The sequence below is a fragment of the Candoia aspera genome, chromosome 4 (genome assembly GCF_035149785.1).
Source record: "Candoia aspera isolate rCanAsp1 chromosome 4, rCanAsp1.hap2, whole genome shotgun sequence".
NCBI lineage: Eukaryota > Metazoa > Chordata > Lepidosauria > Squamata > Boidae > Candoia > Candoia aspera.
In genome coordinates, this window is record NC_086156.1 from 90146435 (window position 1) to 90166689 (window position 20255).

Genomic DNA, 20255 nt, shown 5'->3' on the forward strand with positions numbered 1-20255 from the left:
AAGGAAGGAAACCATAAATGTTATTTATGTATTTGTTTAATTTGCCCCTGCCCATCTCCTCCCACTGGAATAAACCTTTTCCTTTAAGGCCTGGCGAAAAGGATCTGGCTAAGTGGACTTCTAAAGGGAAGGGAACTGGGGCCCTAGTGAGTTACAGAAGAAATCCATGCCAATACATGCCTGTACTAAATGCTTATTAATGCCCAATGGGTTTCTGAAACCAGAAGTACCTTTAGTAGAAGTTAATAATATGATAAGCCACCCCTTAAAGAGATTATCATCAACTTGTCAAATGTTAACCATCAATGCAGATCTTACAAAATGCAGAGAAGGTGATCCTCATATTATGCACTAATACCAGCCCATCTACTACTTTACAAACAGATCTAGTGGTTTTGATCACTTATCAACATAGTCACACATTTCACATATTGCTGTAGACAAGTCATGACTGAAGATAACCATCATTTTTCAGACAAGGACTGCAGTATGATCCTGGCAATTGCAACATCAATAAATAATGGAATAATGCTACATGATCTTATAATAATAGAAAAAAGAACCCAGGACCACTTTTTTGGATGTTAAATGATCAAAAATTACTTCCAAATGTATATTTATTTAATTCTGGAATTGATTTTTCATATTTTCTCTTTTTAAGGCATATAGACACCTCACCAAAATATTACCAATCCCTCTGTACCCTCTTCTTTTTATTTAGAGATAGACAACTCCAGCTGACTGGTTGGCCCAGTATGCTATTTGTATGCTTGCACTAGTCTCTCTGTGAACCTTCAGTTGTCCAGGGATACACAAAAGTCAGATATATTTCATGCAGCATCCAGAGATTTTCTGGCTGAAATTCGAAGTTAGTCTAGTGATTATGTGACAAAGGCATGAGCAATCAGATGACAATTGCACTGCAATCTTACAATTACAAGCAAACAAATAAATAAATAATTGAACTTAGACAGTTATGGCTGGACTGAGATCCTCAAAAACAATGAAGTCTGATGAACAAATAAGGCAAAAATGCAGCAGGTGGAATCCAGGATAGGACATGGTAGAAACCTGATAGAAATTTATGGAAAAATAGGGTGAACGGTGTTGTATACTAGAATGGTGTAGCTTTCCTTTGCTCTTCACTCCTGCCAGTGTTTGTGTATTTATTTGTATTTTATTCTAAAAACCTAGCTTCTGCCAGGAATATTTGGAAAGCAATCTTGGAGGAATAATGACGATGTCCCAAAGGTATCTTTCCCAATGGCCCCACCACTTCTTACCAAGAAATATCTAAATAGTCCTCGCTTGGTTCCCAAAACATGTTTATAATCGGAGCAAACCAGTTGTCAGCGGCCATTGTGATGGTACAAGGGAAGAGGAACCCTGACTCTTGACAAATTTAAAACTGATAAATAATTCCAAAGTTCAAAGAGGGGGAAAAGAACAGAAATTTCAAAAAATAATAGCTATGGAGGCAAGTATTTCATATACTCATGTTCTTCCTATATTTCCCTGAAGCATCAGATCGTTTTGAGGGCTATACTGAGATTAGGATATTGGTGGAGAGAAATAGGTCATCTGAATCTAACTTTTGGTCTAGAATTAGTCTACTTAAAGTGTATGATTGTAATCAGTATCTTTTGTTGGGAATACTTAACTGTATAACTAACTGTAGTCCCATTTATTATTACTATTGCTATCACCATCACCATCATCATCAACATCCTCATCCTCATGCTATCAAGCTACATTTAGCATCTGTATCCAGCTGCTAAATCTAATATTGGATATGGGTATATGAAGCAACCACCAGTGATTTGCCTTTTCATGGAACTTCGTGACACTTTGCAGGCTCAGTCAGCCCTTTCAGTTGCTTGAAGATGGTTCGATGCACACTCTTCTCCCAGTACTTCCACTGGAACTGTCAGTTGAAGCTACAGGGGTGGTCTCTGAAATTAAGTCAGAAAAGCAATGCAGCCACTTCTCTTTGCATGTAGAAGCCTGAAGCCGCTTGAAAGCAATGCTTTGCCCCAAAGTGTAGGAAATTGAAATACACTTTTAAGATGCCGTACAGACCCAAAGACTTGCCAAGTAATTCTATGACGGTCTATCCAGAATTAAGTTAACAAATATGTCAGTAGAGGATTTTGCTGTTTAGAGAGAGAGAGAGAGAGAGAGAGAGAGAGAGAGAGAGAGAGAGAGAAGGAAGGAAGGAAGGAAGGAAGGAAGGAAGGAAGGAAATTATCCTTTTATTTTTTGATACATCTCTGGCTTTGATTTAAAGGTACTTTCCTTTCCTGACAAAAAAGTTTCTCCAGCAGAGATTAGAACAGAGACAAAGGTCCACAGTTCTATTCTTTAAGACTGTGAAAAAATGAAAATATTTTTTGTTATGGGTCAAATATTCAGCAAACTTTCTCCCTCCCTTTCCTGTAACTGGTTCTTGGCAAGCTTGAAGTTAGATGAGATTGGTTTGGAGACAGAATGTATCCAGAGCGCACATAGTAGCTTTTCCTCCCCCTGTATACCTCACTCCTCAATCCTCCTCCTCCTCTCTGGAAATGTGGTTGAAAGTGTCAGTCATAGCTCCTTTGTTCAGTTCTACAATTATGAGAATATTTTGTGATGTCTCATTATTTTCCAGTGACTAAGAAAAGTTCAACATTCATTGATAGCCTCTTTTTATTTATTTATTGTAGGGTGGTGGTGGTGGAGAGAGCTTGGAGGGCTATCATGATAACTGACTCACAAGATACAATTTGTTTCTGTAGGTCGTCAACATCACAGACTTTGGAAAAAAGAACCATTCAGCTATCAGGGAATTTGTCTTGTTAGGCTTAACAAGTTCTCCTGAAATACAGACACTTCTATTCTGGTCATTCATATTTAGCTATGTTACAGCTCTGGTGGGTAACTTCCTTCTTATCTTTATCATATGCACTTCTAAGAAACTTCACACTCCAATGTATTTCCTCCTTGTCAATCTGTCCTTGGTGAATGTTCTCTCCATCTCAACCACAACACCCAAATTGCTACAGATGCTTTTGTCATGCAAAAGCACCATCTCATTTTATGGTTGTATCACCCAGGTCTATTTTTTTATATTGTTCCTGGTGACAGAACTTCTGCTGCTGACAAGCATGGCTTTTGACCGTTATGTTGCAATCTGTTACCCAATGCAGTATACACTTATCATGAGGAAGGAAGTGTGTGCTGCCATAGCAGTTGGAATATGGGTCACAGGACTGATAAATTCTGCTGTTCAGTCCGGACTTGTCCTACAGCTATCCTTCTGTGGATCAAATATTATCAATCATTTCTTCTGTGATCTGCCTCCACTTTTAAAGCTATCATGCTCAGACACCAGCTTGAATGAAACTATGGCTTCTGTGGGAGATGTAATTTTTGCTGTTTTCAGTTGTGGACTGACCCTAGCATCATACGGATTTATTATAAGGGCCATCTTCAGGATCCGTTCCACCGAAGGGAAGAAGAAAGCATTCTCCACATGTTCCTCCCATCTCGTTGTCGTTAGTTTTTACTTTTCATCAGTCATCTACACATATATCAGGCCCACTTCAGTCTATTCTCTAAACAGAGACAAAAACATATCTCTCCTTTATACAGTGGTAACCCCAGTTATTAATCCAATCATATATTCACTAAGAAACAAAGAAGTAAAGGAAGCTCTCAAGGCCTATATTGGAAGAGGCAGAATGTTCCCCAGAGATCAAGATTAATATCTATAAAAATCTTAAATTACAGTTTGGGGACCAGGGGAGCTTGACTGAAGAATGTTTGCAGGAACAAATTATCAATTTGTACATACTGTATGTAGGAATAGTTACATAATACGTGGGGTACTCTGTTTTGGACAATGTTTCTTATGTAAATACAACAACAAGAATGGTAGTATTAATGTGAGTTATGATGCAGTCATGCTTCATAATTTCATGTATGTTCCAAAGAAAAAAACATAGGAATTGTCAGGCCCAGTCCAAGAACATCAAGGAAGCAATCCAGCCAAAGCTCAGTTCTTTGTTTGCTCACACTGTAAAGACAGAATCTTGAAAGACTAAATGTATGTTACTCTAACCTGTAAGGGAATAACTTAGGAGGCTGTAGGTCATGGCTACTCTGAATCTCTTTGTCTGCCCATGGTCCAGCTCCAGACTCTTTTTTCTCTCGCCTTACCCTCCTACTTGGAATGTGCTCCTCCTTCCTGAGAAACAGCTGTGTTATTGTAGTCCATCACAGAACTGAGAAATTGACTCCTTGTAGCTAGAGGTGCAAGGGAGCTTCTACCATTCCTAGCTGTACAGAGAAACTCAGTATGCTTTGAAAGGAATTCTTAAATCTAATTGCACATTAACTAAATAAACCCCAAGAGTGCACTGTAGAATCTTAAAAACTAGCGTGTGCCTCTAGACTCTCCCCCCACTCACCACCCATGGCACCCACAATATGGTTTTCTTTATTTATGTACTGTGTGTATATCTACATGCATTTGTTAAATTTCTAACATTTAGTGTTAGTGTTAGATGTTCAACATCACTGAAGAGCTTCGGAAGGATAAGAGTTAACTCTGGTTTGCTGACTACTTCAGAGAAGCCTTGTTTGTACCTACTGCAAGTCATAATATTGTGACTAAGCAAAAAACAAAAAATCTTACCAAGAAACCACATTTTTAACTCCAAGGTGACAGTTCTGGATGTTCCTATGTTCCTTCCTTCAAATTTTATCTTACCCTTTCTTCTTTGCCCATTAAGAGCAACTAATCTGTGAGATTTTATTCTTGCGAGTCCGCATTGTGAAAATATCCAGAAATTTACTGGAGTAGTCCTGTTGATAAACTAGTGATAATAACTATGATACTGATCTTAATTTAATTGGTGCCATTTATGCAAATAAAACTTAAAAAAAAGAATAAGAGTTTGCCACCTAAAAGACTTAGAGAATCAAAATATAAACTGAAGAAGGACATCAGGTAAAGAGGAACAGAAATGGAGGCAAGTAAAGCAAGTATATGAGCAGATACACAATCCATATTTTTCCCAACATGTTAATAACATTAGATCATTTAAGACATGAGCACTCTGGATAATCTTGCTCCTGATAACAGTGGATGCCCCTCAGGACAGTGTCTTGACTTACACTGATGCCAACATGTTTATAAACATATTTGCCTAGGGTTTGTGGGTGTGTGTGTGTGTCCGTGTGTGCGTGCATGCGTGTGTGAGTGTGTCCTACTGAGAGTTGTGCTAATTATGCAAGTGCTAAGCAGATGACGTCATCTGAGTCGTGGAAGCCGGATCAGGATAGTGACATGGTGTCCCCATACGGTGTGTTGCAGTATCTATCAACACTGCATTCGCTCAAATATTTACTCTGTAGGCAAAAATTCTAATTGTTCAATGTATTTTATCCATCCTTTGAAACACTATACTGAATTTAAGTGGCATTCATTATGCACTGCTCTAGTTACCAGATGATCAGAGATTCTTCAGTATATGCACAAATAAAGCTATTTCTTTCAATGGGATTAATTTACTTACTCAATTCACATTCTGCCTTTCTACTGGAAAAAATGCACACTTAATCCGGTTTTCAAGGTAAAAGAAACAAAGTTAATATAAAAAGGAAGGAAGGAAGGAAGGAAGGAAGGAAGGAAGGAAGGAAGGAAGGAAGGAAGGAAGGAAGGAAACCATAAATTTTATTTATGTATTTGTTTAATTTGCCCCTGCCCATCTCCTCCCACTGGAATAAACCTTTTCCTTTAAGGCCTGGCTAAAAGGATCTGGCTAAGTGGACTTCTAAAGGGAAGGGAACTGGGGCCATAGTGAGTTACAGAAGAAATACATGCCAATACATGCCTGTACTAAATGCTTATTAATGCCCAATGGGTTTCTGAAACCAGAAGTACCTTTAGTAGAAATTACTAATATGATAAGCCACCCCTTAAAGAGATTATCATCAACTTGTCAAATGTTAACCATCAATGCAGATCTTACAAAATGCAGAGAAGGTGATCCTCATATTATGCACTAATACCAGCCCATCTACTACTTTATAAACAGATCTAGTGGTTTTGATCACTTATCAACATAGTCACACATTTCACATATTGCTGTAGACAAGTCATGACTGAAGATAACCATATTTTTTCAGACAAGGACTGCAGTATAATCCTGACAATTGCAACATAAATAAATAATGGAGTAATTCTACATGATCTTATAAGGAAAAAAAAAGACCATCTTAATGGATGTTAAATCATCAAAATATATTTCCAAAGTTATATTTATTTATTTCTGAAATTGATTTTGCATAATTTACATTTTTAAGGCATATCCAAATTTCACAAAAATATTACCAATCCCTCTGTACCTGCTTCATTTTTTTTTTAGAAATAGGCAACTCCAACTGATTGGTTGGCCAAGTATCCTATTTGTATGCTTGCACTAGTCTGTCTGTGAACCTTCAGTTTTCCAGGGATACATAAAGGGCAGATATATATCCTGCATCATCCTGAGATTTTCTGGCTAACATTTGAAGATAGTCAAGTCATTATGTGACAAAGGCATGAGCAATCAAATGGCAATTGCACTGCAATCTTGCAATTACAAAAAAACAAATAAATAATTGGACTGAGACAGTTATGGCTGGACTGATATCCTTAGAAAGAGTGAGGTCTGATGTTCAAAGAGCATGAGACAAAGTATGAAGCAGCTTATAGACATGGTAGAAGCCAGGGTTGGGATTTTGGGAGAAATAGGGTAAATAGTGTGGTTGTACACTAGAATGACATAGATTTCCTTTGCTTTTGACTCCCACATTTATTTATTTATATGGATTTTATTCAAAAAGTCTAACTTCTGCCAAAAATATTTGGAAAGCAATCTTGGAGGAATAATGGCAATGCTCCAACGGTATCTTTCCCAATGGCCCCACCACTTTTTACCAAGAAATCCCTCAATAGTCCTGGCTTGTTCCCAAGGCATGTTCATAATCATGGGAAATCAGTTGTCAGCAGCCATTATGATGATAGAGAGGAAGAGAAATGGATCCTTGACATATTGAGAACTGATAAATAATTCCAAAGTTCAAGGAGAGGGAAAGATCAGAAATTTCAAAAAATAATACCTATGAAGGCAAGTATTGCATATAATGATTTTATTCCTATATTTCCCTGAAGCATGAAATAGTTTTGAGGGCTATACTAATGTTTAGGATTTTGGTGGACAGAAATATGTCATCTGAATATAGGTTTTGATCTAGAATTAGCCTACTTAAAATGTATAATTCTAATCAGTGTAATGTTTTCATAACACTTAACTGTATAGCTAATTGTAGACCCATTTATTATTACTGTACATCATCAACACTGTCAACATCATCATCATCATCAAGTTATCACACTACAGTTAGCATCTGTATCCAACCAGTAACGATAAGTACTGGGTGTTTGTGTATGAAGCAACCACCACTGATTTGTCTTTTCATGGAACTTGGTGACACTCTGCAGGATCACTCAGCTTTTTCAGTTACTTGAAGATGGTTCGATGCACACTCTTCTTCCAGTACTTCCACTTTTAACTTCCAGTTAAAACTACAGGGGTAGCCTCTGCAATGAAGGTAAAAAAGCAATGTAGCCACTTCTCTTTGTGTTTAGAATTATGGAGTAGCTTGAAAGCAGTGCTTTGCCCCAAAGTGTATAGGGAATTGGAGTTCCCTTTCAAATGCTGTACAGACCTGTTAAGATTTGTGAAGCAATTCTATGACAGTCTATTTGGAAATCTGTGTAAAAATTAAGAGGGGAGAACAATTTGCTTTTAATACAGTTTGTGTGTGTGTGTGTGTGTGTGTAAGTAAAAGAGAGAGAGAGAGAGAGAAGGAAGGAAGGAAAATATTTTATCATTTGATACATCTCTGGCTTTGATTCAAGGGTAATTTCACTTCCTGACAAAAGAATTTCTTCAAAGGAGAATAGAACTTAGGTAAAAAAGGTTCCCATTTCTTTCTTTTAAGACCTCAAAAAAAAGAAAGTATTTTTTTGCAATGGTTCAAAGATTCAGCAAAGTTTCTCCCTTTCTTGGCCTGGTTCTTGGCAAGCCTGAAGTTAGATAAAATTTCTTTGGAAACAGAATGAATACAGAGCTAACAGAGTAACATATCCTCCCCCCTGTACCTCACTCCCGAATTCTCTTCCTCCTCCCCAACTTCCACCAGCACCACCACCACCTCATAAATGGTGTAAAGGTGGTTGAAAGTGACAGTAATAGCTCCTTTGTTCAGTTTTACAATAATGATAATATTTTGCAATGTCTCATTATTTTTCAGTGACTAAGAAATGTTCAATGTTCATTGATAGCCTCCTTTAATTTATTTATTGTAGGGGTGGTGGTGGAGAGAGCTTGGAGGGCTATCATGATAACTGATTCACAAGATACAATTTGTTTCTGTAGGTCGTCAACATCACAGACTTTGAAAAAAAGAACCATTCAGCTATCAGGGAATTTGTCTTGTTAGGCTTAACAAGTTCTCCTGAAATACAGACACTTCTATTCTGGTCATTCATATTTGGCTATGTTACAGCTCTGGTGGGTAACTTCCTTCTTATCTTTATCATATGCACTTCCAAGAAACTTCACACTCCAATGTATTTCCTCCTTGTCAATCTGTCCTTGGTGAATGTGCTCTCCATCTCAACCACAATGCCCAAATTGCTGCAGACGCTTCTGTCATGCAAAAGCACCATCTCATTTTATGGCTGTATCACCCAGGTCTATTTTTTTATATTATTTCTAGTGACAGAACTTCTGCTGCTGACAAGCATGGCTTTTGACCGTTATGTTGCAATCTGTTACCCAATGCAGTATACACTTATCATGAGGAAAGAAGTGTGTGCTGCCATAGCAGTTGGAGTATGGGTTTCAGGACTGATAAATTCTGCAGTCCACTCTGGACTTATCCTACAGCTATCCTTCTGTGGATCCAATACTATCAATCATTTCTTCTGTGATCTGCCTCCACTTTTAAAGCTATCGTGCTCAGACACCAGCTTGAATGAAACTATGGCTTCTGTTGCAGATGTAATTTTTGCTGGTTTTGGTTGTGGACTGACCCTAGCCTCATATGGATTTATTATAAGGGCCATCTTCAGAATCCGTTCCACTGAAGGGAAGAAGAAAGCATTCTCCACATGTTCCTCCCATCTCATTGTCGTTAGTTTTTACTTTTCATCAGTCATCTACACGTATATCAGGCCCACTTCAGTCTATTCTCTAAACCGAGACAAAATCATTTCTCTCCTTTATTCAGTGGTAACCCCAGTTATTAATCCAGTCATATATTCACTAAGAAACAAAGAAGTAAAAGAAGCTCTCAGGGCCTTTATTGGAAGAGGCAGAATGTTCCCAAGAAATCAACATTGATATCTATAAATCTCTTAAATTATAGTTTGGGGAGTGGGGGGAAGATTACTTGAAAAATGTTTTACAGGAACAAACTTACACATTTGAACTTTTGTTAGAACAGTTACAGTATACAATACATACGGTAGTCAATTTTGGAGAGTATGTCTTATGTAAAAAAAGCAAAAAAGAGCAGTAATAATATTAGTTATGATGCTGACATGTATCATAATTTTATGTATGTTCCAAAGAAAATCATAGGGATTGAGAAGTTGACTCATTGTAGCCAGAGGTACCAGGGAGCCTGTATAACCAACTGATAGGAACTCTCAGTCCTAGCTGTAGAAATAAACCAAATACACTTTGAAAGGAACTCTTAATTCTAACTTCACATAAACCAAATAAACCTGAAAAGTATACTTAAAAACTAATGTGTACCTCGGTACTCTTCCCCCCCTCACCCCCCATGGCTACAAAATGGTTTTCTATTTTTATTTATATATTTATGTATATATATGTACTGTACATGCATTTATTAAATTTCTAACATTTAATGTTAGATGTTCAACATCACTGAATAGTTCCAAAATTCTTACTTTTAACTATGTTTTGTTGAACAATCCAAAGAGGCCTTATTTGCACCTACTATAAATTAGAATTTTGTTACTAAGCAAAAACCAAAGAAACTTACCAAGACACCACATTTTCTCTGCAAGGTGACAGTTCTCGATGTTCCTATGTTCCTTCCCCATACCTCCAAATTCTCTCTTACTTTTTCTTCTTTGCCTATTAAGAGTGATTAATCCATGAAATTTTATTTTTGCTGGTCCACATTGTGGAAATGTCCAGGAGTTCACTGGAACAATCCTATTGATAGACTACTGATGTTAATTTATGATAATTTAATAGTGCAATTTATGCAAATGATACCTTACAAAGAAGAAGAGTTTGCGACTTAAAAGACGTAGAGAATCAATATGTAAACTGAAGAATTACACCAGATGAAGGGGAACAGAAATGGAGGTAGGGGAGTAAGGTATATGAGCAGATAAACAATCCATAATTTCCCCCAGTTGTTAATAACTTTAGATCATTTAAACCATGGGCACTCTGGATAATCTTGCTCCCAATGACAGATGATGTCACTCAGGATATGGTCCCTACTCACATTGATGCCAACACATGTATAAACCTATCTGCCTAGGTTATTGTTCTGAACTGGTCTTTCAGTAGTGTATGGCCTCTGAATATTGAAGCTACCTGGTGAATATGAAAAACTCTGATGGACCTATTCTCCAGTTGTTCATTAATACTCATCTTTTGAAGTTTTGTGGCTTTCACCTCCTCTTGTTATAATGAATTCCATACAAGAATTCTATGTTCATTATATTATTTTGTAGTTGTAATTCTATGTCCATTTTTTTTTATTTTGCAGTTTTATAGTGCTCAACACATACGTTTAGTACGTATAAAGGAGACATTTATTTGGGTTTAAGAGTCCCTGTACCCACAGATATTTCTCTGTACTGAGTTTAATGAATTGCTGAACATTTCAGTGTTCCCAATTGGTCCAAAATAGTCCCCCCCCCCCCATATTTAAGTGAGATATGTATAGACTTTCTCTTTGGATTTTTCCATTCACTATAGCCATTAGCAAACTGAGAGCATGGACAGATAGGGGGCATTAGAAGCAGAGCTGGTTTCTACAACTACATACCTCTATGCATTTTTAAATATCCCATTCAGACTGAATACATGAAAAAATTATCAGTACTGCAAACTAAATTTGAAAGTCAGTTTGTGGCACAAACATTTAAAGTACATCTTTAAAAATGTTTTCTTGAACAAAAAATCCAGAATTAGTGCACGGAACTCAATTTGCAACTCTAGCATTGGAAGTAGGAAGGCTGAAATCCTCCACTGTATTCCCAGAATAAAATATAAGCCAATGTATATTGTGAAAATAAATAAATGAAATATTAAAAAAAAAAAATGTTCAGCTTTTGGAAATTCTAGCCACACTGAGCATGAACTAGATTGTTATCATGGCTAAATGTTCAGAGAAATATTATCTCCTTACCCTATCTTAGATGACTATTCTGCACTGGTTAAGTATTTATTCCCCTTCCAGCAATGCATATTCAGCTGATCAGATAGTGCAAGCTGATATGCTGTAAGTGCCTTTCCAAGACTCCAAATTTCATGCAGAAATTTTATACACATGTAACTTTTGTATAGTAAACAATCTGAGGTCTTGGATTTGCAGAAGTGCCACTATAGGAAAAGGCAAATAGAACAAAAAGACTTAAGAAGAACAAAGGACAGCTATCAAGAACAAATAAGAATGAAGGTCAACATTTCACTACATGTCACTTCAAAAAATTTCATCTCCTATCTTTGGTCATTTTTTCCACATTAGAAAAACATATACATGTAATCCTTGGTTAACATCTGCCCTGTTTAGCAACTGTTTGAACTTACAATGGGACTAAAAAAGTAGTTTTTGTGACCAGTCCTCAAACCTACAACCATAGCAGCATCCCTGCAGTCATATCACAATTTGGGTGCTTGCAACTGGCATGCACTTAGGATGGTCACAGTGTTCCCCAGTCACGTGATTGCCATTTGCTAGCTTCACAGCCAGCTTCTGATGAGGAAAGTCAATGGAGAAGCCATCAGAAGTTTTGGTCATGTGATGTCGTGCTTAATGACCATGAATGATTCACGTAATGACCACAGTGGAATTGATGATCCAGCATGGTCACATTTTTCTTAACTATGTTGCTTAGCGACATAATTGGTGGTTTCAATTGCGGTTGTTAAGTGAGGACTACCTGCATTAGACATACATTTTAGACATAAACTCTTTTTTTTCTTTTTACATTGCATTTATTTCAGGGCTTCTCCACTGAAATTGCTCCATAGTCCTTTGCCTGGGACAAAGACTGTCTGGTTTTATGGTTGCATTGCACAGGTGTATCTATTTATATGGGGTTTAGGGACAGAACTTCTGCTTCTTTCATTTATAGCATTTGATTGCTATGCTGCTATTTGTCACCCTTTGTAGTACACTATGATCAGAAGGAAGGAAGTGTGTTTTGGCCTAGCAAGTATTGCATGGGTTGCTGGAATGATCATTACTGAAATCCATGCTGGACTTACGTTAAAGCTCTTTTTTGTAACTCCAGTGTCAACAATCACTTCTTCTATAACATATGCCCCATTATTGTATATCTCATGCTTGATATAAAACAATATAATGCGTAATATGCCTTTATTGAAAATCTGCACTGATGGTTAATCTTTTCAACAGAGTGCATATCTCAGTATGAATTTGTCCAGTTATTATCATATGCAAGAAAGCCTCTTCTGAAGATTGTTCTGTTTTCATAAACCCATTGGACCCTTTGGACAGTGTCTAGTAAAGGTAAAGGTTTCCCTTGACGTAAAGTCCAGTCGTGTCCGACTCTAGGGGGCGGTGCTCATCTCCGTTTCAAAGCCTTGGAGCCAGCGTTTGTCCGTAGGACACTTCCGGGTCATGTGGCCAGCATGACTCACGGAACGCCGTTACCTTCCCGCCGAAGCGGTACCAATTAATCTACTCACATTTGCATGTTTTCGAACTGCTTGGTGTGCAGAAGCTGGGACGAGCAACGGGAGCTCACCCCGCCGCGCGGTTTCGAACCGCCGACCTTCCGATCGACAGCTCAGCAGTTTAACCCGCAGCGCCACCGCGTCCCTTTTTGGACAGTGTCTACTACTGTATTTAGTACAGGCTGTGTCATGTACTTCTTCAGGAATAACATATAGCTTCCAATCTCTTTACCTTTAAAAGAAGATTTAAGACTCATTTGTTTAGACAGGGCTTCAGTACAAACTGTTTTCCTATTTGTGCTTTAGCTTTTTTTTTTTCTTTCCCTTTCCATGTTTTATGATTTAGTTTTGCTTTATTCTGTAAGTCAGCTTAAATGCACATTTAAAACAGAAATATGGGATCTAAATAAGTAAAGAAATATTGCTTGAAGAAATAACTTTATGTGCACATAAAGTAAAGAATCTCAGAACATTGGGCAACAGTAACAGTGTATTTTAAAAACCATACAAATGCAATATATGCCTCAAGGTATGAATTGCGTCCAATTTTCATGAACATTGCAGTACGCACTATGCTGACAACCAATAATACAAAATAACACATTGCTGTATGGAGAAGCCAAACCAGTTCTAGGATAAAACAAAACAAAACTTTGCATATAATACCTAGGATGTGTTGGATATCCTGTGAGCCAGGACCCTAATTTGCATATCACAATTTGAATAATATCTATGGGATTGAATTTATCTCAAGTACACACATGGCAAATGCTCCAATTTTAAAGATGATTAAGAAGGAGTATGAATAATGTGGTAAATGAGGCTGTGTCTACTGACCTTATCAGAGACCTCTCACCTGAAGAACCTCTCCACTCAACAAACCAAAACCAAAAGTCAACACCTTTCTAAATTACTTCCATAGATCTCCTGGTACAGATGTCCAAATTTTCATGTAGGGCAAAGGAAAAAAAAATACTGATTCAATGAAATGTATTGAACAAGTAGTATTGATTTTCTTATTTGCTTCAGTGGAAGTATACTGATGATACAGCTCAGTATAAACAAAAAGGATGTTAGAGTCAAGCCACAACTCCAATCCTATATATCATATCTGAGTCAGTTGCCATAAAGTTAAAGTCAGTGTCTCTTTATTTCAATCATCAACCAGAATAATACAATGCACAAGAACAAAATTACAGCTGTTCCATTGTGGTAATAGTCTAATTTATATACCATAAGAACTGATTAAAGTTTAGAAAATACCATAGACACATTTGGACTTCTGCCTGACCATGATGACATTGGAATTACAGAAAGAGAAGCAACCTAAGTCCAGCATAAATTGCAGAACCAATCATTCCAATAATCCAGACAATTATTCCTATTCCTATTTCCCTATTTGCTTCCCTATGGTAATGGTGTATTGCAAAGGGTGAGCAGTAGTAACATAGTAATCAACAGACGTGAATGAGAGAAGCAGAAGTTCTTTACTGATAGCCCAAATGAGCAAATATATAAAATGAAAGGTTATTTTGTCCTATCAAAACCTATGGAGCAATTTAGGTAGGAAGTTGGCAACTACAGTTTTAAGATGGAAGATAGTGGGAATCAAAGTATGGGAAGTCATACTGGTTGAAACCTGTCCAGTCTTATCAAAATGAATACTGGGACAATTGTAATTTGTGAAAGTCAGACAACATGACGTCTATCAATTACATGCAGACCCATTTCCATCTCCAAAGCCATTGGAGGCCACTCTGAGAACAAATATCAAAAATTGGTACCATCATTTCCCACAGAAACTGTAGCTTCAGCCGTATAATGAATCTAACATGATTTAAAAAAAAAAACATAAAAGGGTGCCACTCCCCCTCTTCCCAAAAAAAAAAAAAAAAACTGGAAAAAGAGAAAATCCTGATTTAATTCATATGTATGCTATTGGGCCTAAGGAAGGAATGAGTAAACCATTAAGAAAAGAAAAGAAAAGTTTACAAAGTCTTGAGCTAATGGAAAGCATGAGCAAGTAATTCAAAATAACCCTGCTTTAATTTTTTTTTTTTTTTTTAGTATAAAATGGCTTTCAATTTTCCCCAGCAGCCAAATTATTTCCTACCTAGTAATCACTGTATTTAAGGGGCGTGGTGGTGTGGTGGGTTAAACAGCTGAGCTGCTGAGCTTGCCGATCGGAAGGTCGGCAGTTCAAATCTGCCTGACAGGGTAAGCTCCCGTTGCTAGTCCCAGCTCCTGCCAACCTAGCAGTTCGAAAACATGCAAACATGAGTAGATTAATAGGAACTGCTTTGGCAGGCAGGTAACGGCGTTCCGTGACTGTCATGCCGGCCACATGACCACGGAAGTGTCTACCGACAAACGCCAGTGCTTCGGCTTTGAAACGGAGATGAGCGCTGCCCCCTAGAGTCGGACAGGACTGGACAATGTCAAGGGAAACCTTTACTTTTACCTAATCACTGTATTTAGATCTTCAGACAAAAGGCAATCAGAAGCACTGTTAGTGAGCCGAGCCCCACTTCCTCTGATCATATCTTAGTCTGCTGTATAGCATAGTTTAAAAAAAAAATGAAGGAAACCAAACATTCTTCCTATCTATATTTCCTGAAGGTATATGATATTGCTAAACATTTAGATATCTACATTCAGTTTTGCATTAAATGAAGGTTTTCTTTTCTAAATTCACAAATAGAGGATTTTATTCTACATATGGTTTACATACATAACAAATAAAGTTCCACATTACATTGTTTGAACTGCTCATGGAATGAATGTGCTGATACGTTTTATATCTGTTTCTTGTTCCCTATTATTTGGCGGGAATTCTTTATTCGTAGCTTAATTGCAGCACCTGCTCATTCAAGCATTCACACACACACAGTCAAGAAACTGGATTTCTCTGAACTGTTTTAATGAAGCGTAATGAATGGTACAGAAGGCAAGCTGTGAATAAAGAATTCCTGCCAAAACCTAATATAAACTACATTCCCTTAGCTAGTCCTCTTTCCCAGGAAGCATGTCACTCCCCCTCCCATCCAGATGGAATTCCTGTTGTATCTCAACCTCGCGTCCTTGATGTGCTTCATAGCCAAAACAAACCCCTTTACACTCCAACTTCACACACCCCTCCCATCCAGCAACCTTAGAGAATGGCATGATGGGAGATGCTGGTAAGGGTTTCTGTGAAACCTTTGATCAGGGAATCTGACAAATACCTTAATATGGTAGTAAACAACTTTGAGAAATCTGCCACTTATCTACCTGACTATGAACAATTATTTATGCAGCCTGATCTCATCCAGTGAATGCAGAGAAATCCAAGATCTGGCGCATCTGATGGTGTGCCGATTATTGCCGGAGCCTTGTACTGTCAATGACCTACAGCAAGCTAATGAGAAAGCTGTGGTGGTGGCTGCATTCTGGCAGAGCAAATTTTGATCTGGACATGAAATAAATAAAAAATCTCATCCAGTTAGGAAAAGGAATCCGAATTAAAAGCTGGGGAGTTCACTATTATTATTCTTTAATACTTGCTACCTCTCTCTCTAAATTACTTAATTCTCTATTTGTGTCTCTATTTCTCTAGCTCCACTTTTCCCCCTATCTCCCTGTATAAAAATACAAGAGCTTTGGAAAGTGGCAGGTGGCAGTATTGCAACTGAAGCTCTCCCCACGACCCAAGTTTGATCCCAGCGGAAGTTGGATTCTTGGGTAGCCGGCTCAGGTCGACTCAGCCTTCCATCCTTCCAAGGTCAGTAAAATGAGTACCCAGCTTGCTGGGAAAGGTGATGACTGGGGAAGGCAATGGCAAACCACCCTGATATAGTCTGCTGACAAAATGTCGCTAAAGCGGCATCCCCCCAAAGGGTCAGACATGACTTGGTGCTTGCACAGGGGACCTTTCAGCTTTCACACAAAATAAAAGTGCACAATCCAGCCTCTGTTAAATGATTCAACAATTAAATCCTCAGTACATCCATAAAGATGTGCACCCAATTAAGTTTACAGCCAAAGATTCTGTTTGTTTGTTTGTTTGTTTCATTGGGAGAAATAAAAGTATACCTGCATCTCTCATCTGGAAAACAGTAAAATATCAAAGTGCTTTAGTTCAGCCCTATAATAGAACTAACATGATTTTTTTAAAAAAGAAGTGGAAAGTGAACATTAGGTTCTCAATTCTTAATCTGAACGTTTGTCAGTATTGACATGATAGACTTTTCCCCCCCATGGTGATTAATAGATGTCCCCTAGGTGATGTCTCTAACCTTTTCCCTCCCAGTGGTATCATTATTTTATTTAATGAAAATTTCAAAGTGATGGTGTCCCTACATTTAGATCATCCCTCATCATATTGATGGAAATTAGAACCAGATACCAGCCCAGGAAAAATCAATTAGCCAACCATACCTCTCGGTCATAAGCAGAAGAATGTATTGAGAGCATACAAGAACAACTGGGATGAAGGTATTTCATTTTATTCCATGTTATATTATAACATTTCATCATCGTCTTTCTTATATGTAAAAGTAGTAGAGCTAAACTAAACTAAAATAAATAAATGAATAAGGAAAATAAATGGATTATCACTGCATGGAACAACATGAATGAAAAAATATCCCCACTCAATAAAAGTCCATTATATTTCTGCATCTTCTTTTTTCTGTACAGAGGTAGCTGCAGGGAATAAGAACATTAGCTCATTAACCTATGGATGGATATTTGATGATGGAACAGATTACCAAAAGCATAACATTTAGCTACTTGGAAGATGCAATCATATTATGTAGACCTTATATGTAGGGTGATCTAATTAAGCTCAGGACTCCCTTAATAATACATATACATTCATTAAGCTACTATATGTTGTACTGAAAATGTACTCACTATAATATTTCTAACAGCTGTTTTTCTTCTGAAGGGTCAGATAATCTGTAGCTGTTCAACATTTTAGGCTACTACTCATATTGTCTCTAATCAGTGTTGCTGCTTTATGGATTCTTAGGGAAACCCAGAAACTTGATTTTTTAATATAATGCCTAAAGTTTTTTTTTCTTTATAAATAATAATTAAACCATAGTCTCCCAGGATGTTATTGTGTATGTATTTATTATAATTACAGTTATTTTCTGGTTTGAATTATGGAGCAATGGACTAAAAGAAACATCAGGTCATTCATGATTAATTAATCATTAATTCATACGTATACTGTATGTTTGGCCAACAATTCTGCCAAACTACACATAAACAGTTAGTTTGACCTAAAATAATCATCACCAAGAAAACATTTCAGTTACAGATATTTCAAAATGTTGAATTTGGATTAATTATTCAAAGATATGGTGCTTCCTCAAGGAAAAGTAGATTCTATAATGATCAAAGCAGTGGCTTCATATAAGCTTGAACTGAGAATCTACAGAGCTTCCATATTTTCACACAATTTTTCTATTGGTTTTAACAGCATCAGATATGAAATTTTTGGGGAGGGAAAGAAGGAAGAGATAAACGGATAACTTAAAAATACATATTTATATTTAATATCAAGTTTAGTATTAAAATTAAAATCCATATTTTATTTGATACTATATATATATATTTAATATAAAACCATCTCTCTCTCTAGCATACCAGAATCAACCATATTGAAATAAAGAACAAGACTGCCATAAAGGAGTTTATCCTGGTTGGGCTATCTACAACAACTGAAATGCAGACACTTCTCTTCTGGGTATTCATGTTTATCTATGCTACAGCCATAACTGCCAACTTCTTCCTCATCCTTACCATATGCACTTTCAGAAAACTCCACACACCCATGTATTTCCTCATTGTCAATTTGTCCTTAGTGAATGTATTCTCTATTTCAGTTACCACACCTAAATTACTCCACAATCTTTTGACTGGAAGAAAGACCATCTCATTTTATGGTTGTATTGCACAGGTTTACCTGTTTATATGGGCTCTGGGCACAGAACTTCTGCTTCTCTCCTTTATGGCTTTTGATCGGTATGCTGCTATCTGCCACCCTTTGCAGTACACCATGATCATGAGGAAGGAAGTCTGTTTTGGCATAGCAAGCATTGTATGGATTATTGGAATGATCAATTCTGGAATCCATGCTGGACTTATGTTAAAGCTCTTTTTTTGTAACTCCAATCTTATCAATCACTTCTTCTGTGATATACCCCCTTTACTGCAACTCTCATGTTCAGATACAAGTCCAAATGAAACTATGACATTTATCTCAGATGTGATATTTGGGATTTGTAGCTGTGGACTGACTTTCACATCATATTATTTTATATTAAAAGCTATTTTCAGAATCCGTTCCACTGAAGGGAAGAAGAAAGCATTCTCCACCTGTTCTTCACACTTTATTGTAGTCAGCATTTTTTTTTCCTCAGTCATCTACACATATATCAGGCCCTCTTCATTCTACTCTCTAGACCAGGACAAGCTAGTTTCTCTTCTTTATTCAGTGGTAACTCCAGTTGTTAATCCAGTGATATATTCATTGAGAAACAAAGATTTTATGGAAGGACTGAGAGCACTCACAGGGAGAATTAGGCTGCTCAGTTGACTGCAATACCGAGCTGTACTCTAAAGCATCATTCTGGAGGGGAAAAAAAAGCTAGCAAATAAAGAAAAGCCAGCACTTTCTCTTAAACAGAACAATTTTTCATTGAATTCTTTTTGTATTCTCTAATTATACATAATAATCATGTGCATGCTTCCTTTAATGTTATGTATAATGACTTTTTTCTTCTCCATATAGGACTTCTGATATTTGCATGAGAAACATGTATGTATGTATTTATGTATTTATGTATGTATATCTCCTCAGTTGAGAAATGTGTGCTAGGATCACCAGATTGACCATTTATAGCCCTTTTGAGTTGTTCCCGTATTGGAGCATTTTCCATGTCAGTGCTCTGGGTAATCTTGTTCTCAATGACAAATGATCTCATTCAGAAAAGATCCTTACTCAGATGAGGATGCCTAGGGTTTTGTCCTACAGTACAGTGCTTAGGACAATCTTCATCTATTCCAAGGATGGGCGACTCCCATGAAGCTGGCTGGCCAAGCACTCTAGTTGTATCTCAGCAGCATCCTGAGATTGTGTGACCAAAATTTGAGGTTAATCAAAGCATGAGGTAACAAAGGGAAGGGGATTCAGATTATAACTATATTATAATCTTGCTATTACAACATAACTAAATAATCCAGTTGAGATGTTTA

General features: G+C 37.2%; 3 protein-coding genes across 3 annotated transcripts; all 3 read left to right on the forward strand.

The window, feature by feature from the left end:
- The first annotated feature begins 1471 nt into the window (after positions 1-1471).
- Positions 1472-3743, forward strand: LOC134496518 (olfactory receptor 13G1-like). The gene is made up of 2 exons (XM_063302243.1): positions 1472-1477; positions 2775-3743. Exons 1-2 carry the CDS (start codon positions 1472-1474, stop codon positions 3741-3743), a joined length of 975 nt encoding a protein of 324 aa, XP_063158313.1.
- Positions 3744-7632: 3889 nt separating this feature from the next.
- On the forward strand, positions 7633-9437 carry LOC134496519 (olfactory receptor 13G1-like). Its single transcript, XM_063302244.1, has 2 exons — positions 7633-7638; positions 8469-9437. Exons 1-2 carry the CDS (start codon positions 7633-7635, stop codon positions 9435-9437), a joined length of 975 nt encoding a protein of 324 aa, XP_063158314.1.
- A 6849-nt stretch (positions 9438-16286) lies between these two features.
- Positions 16287-19596, forward strand: LOC134496520 (olfactory receptor 13G1-like). Its single transcript, XM_063302245.1, has 2 exons — positions 16287-16424; positions 18640-19596. The coding sequence occupies exons 1-2, from the start codon at positions 16287-16289 to the stop codon at positions 19594-19596; spliced, it is 1095 nt and encodes a 364-aa protein (XP_063158315.1).
- Positions 19597-20255: the final 659 nt, after the last annotated feature.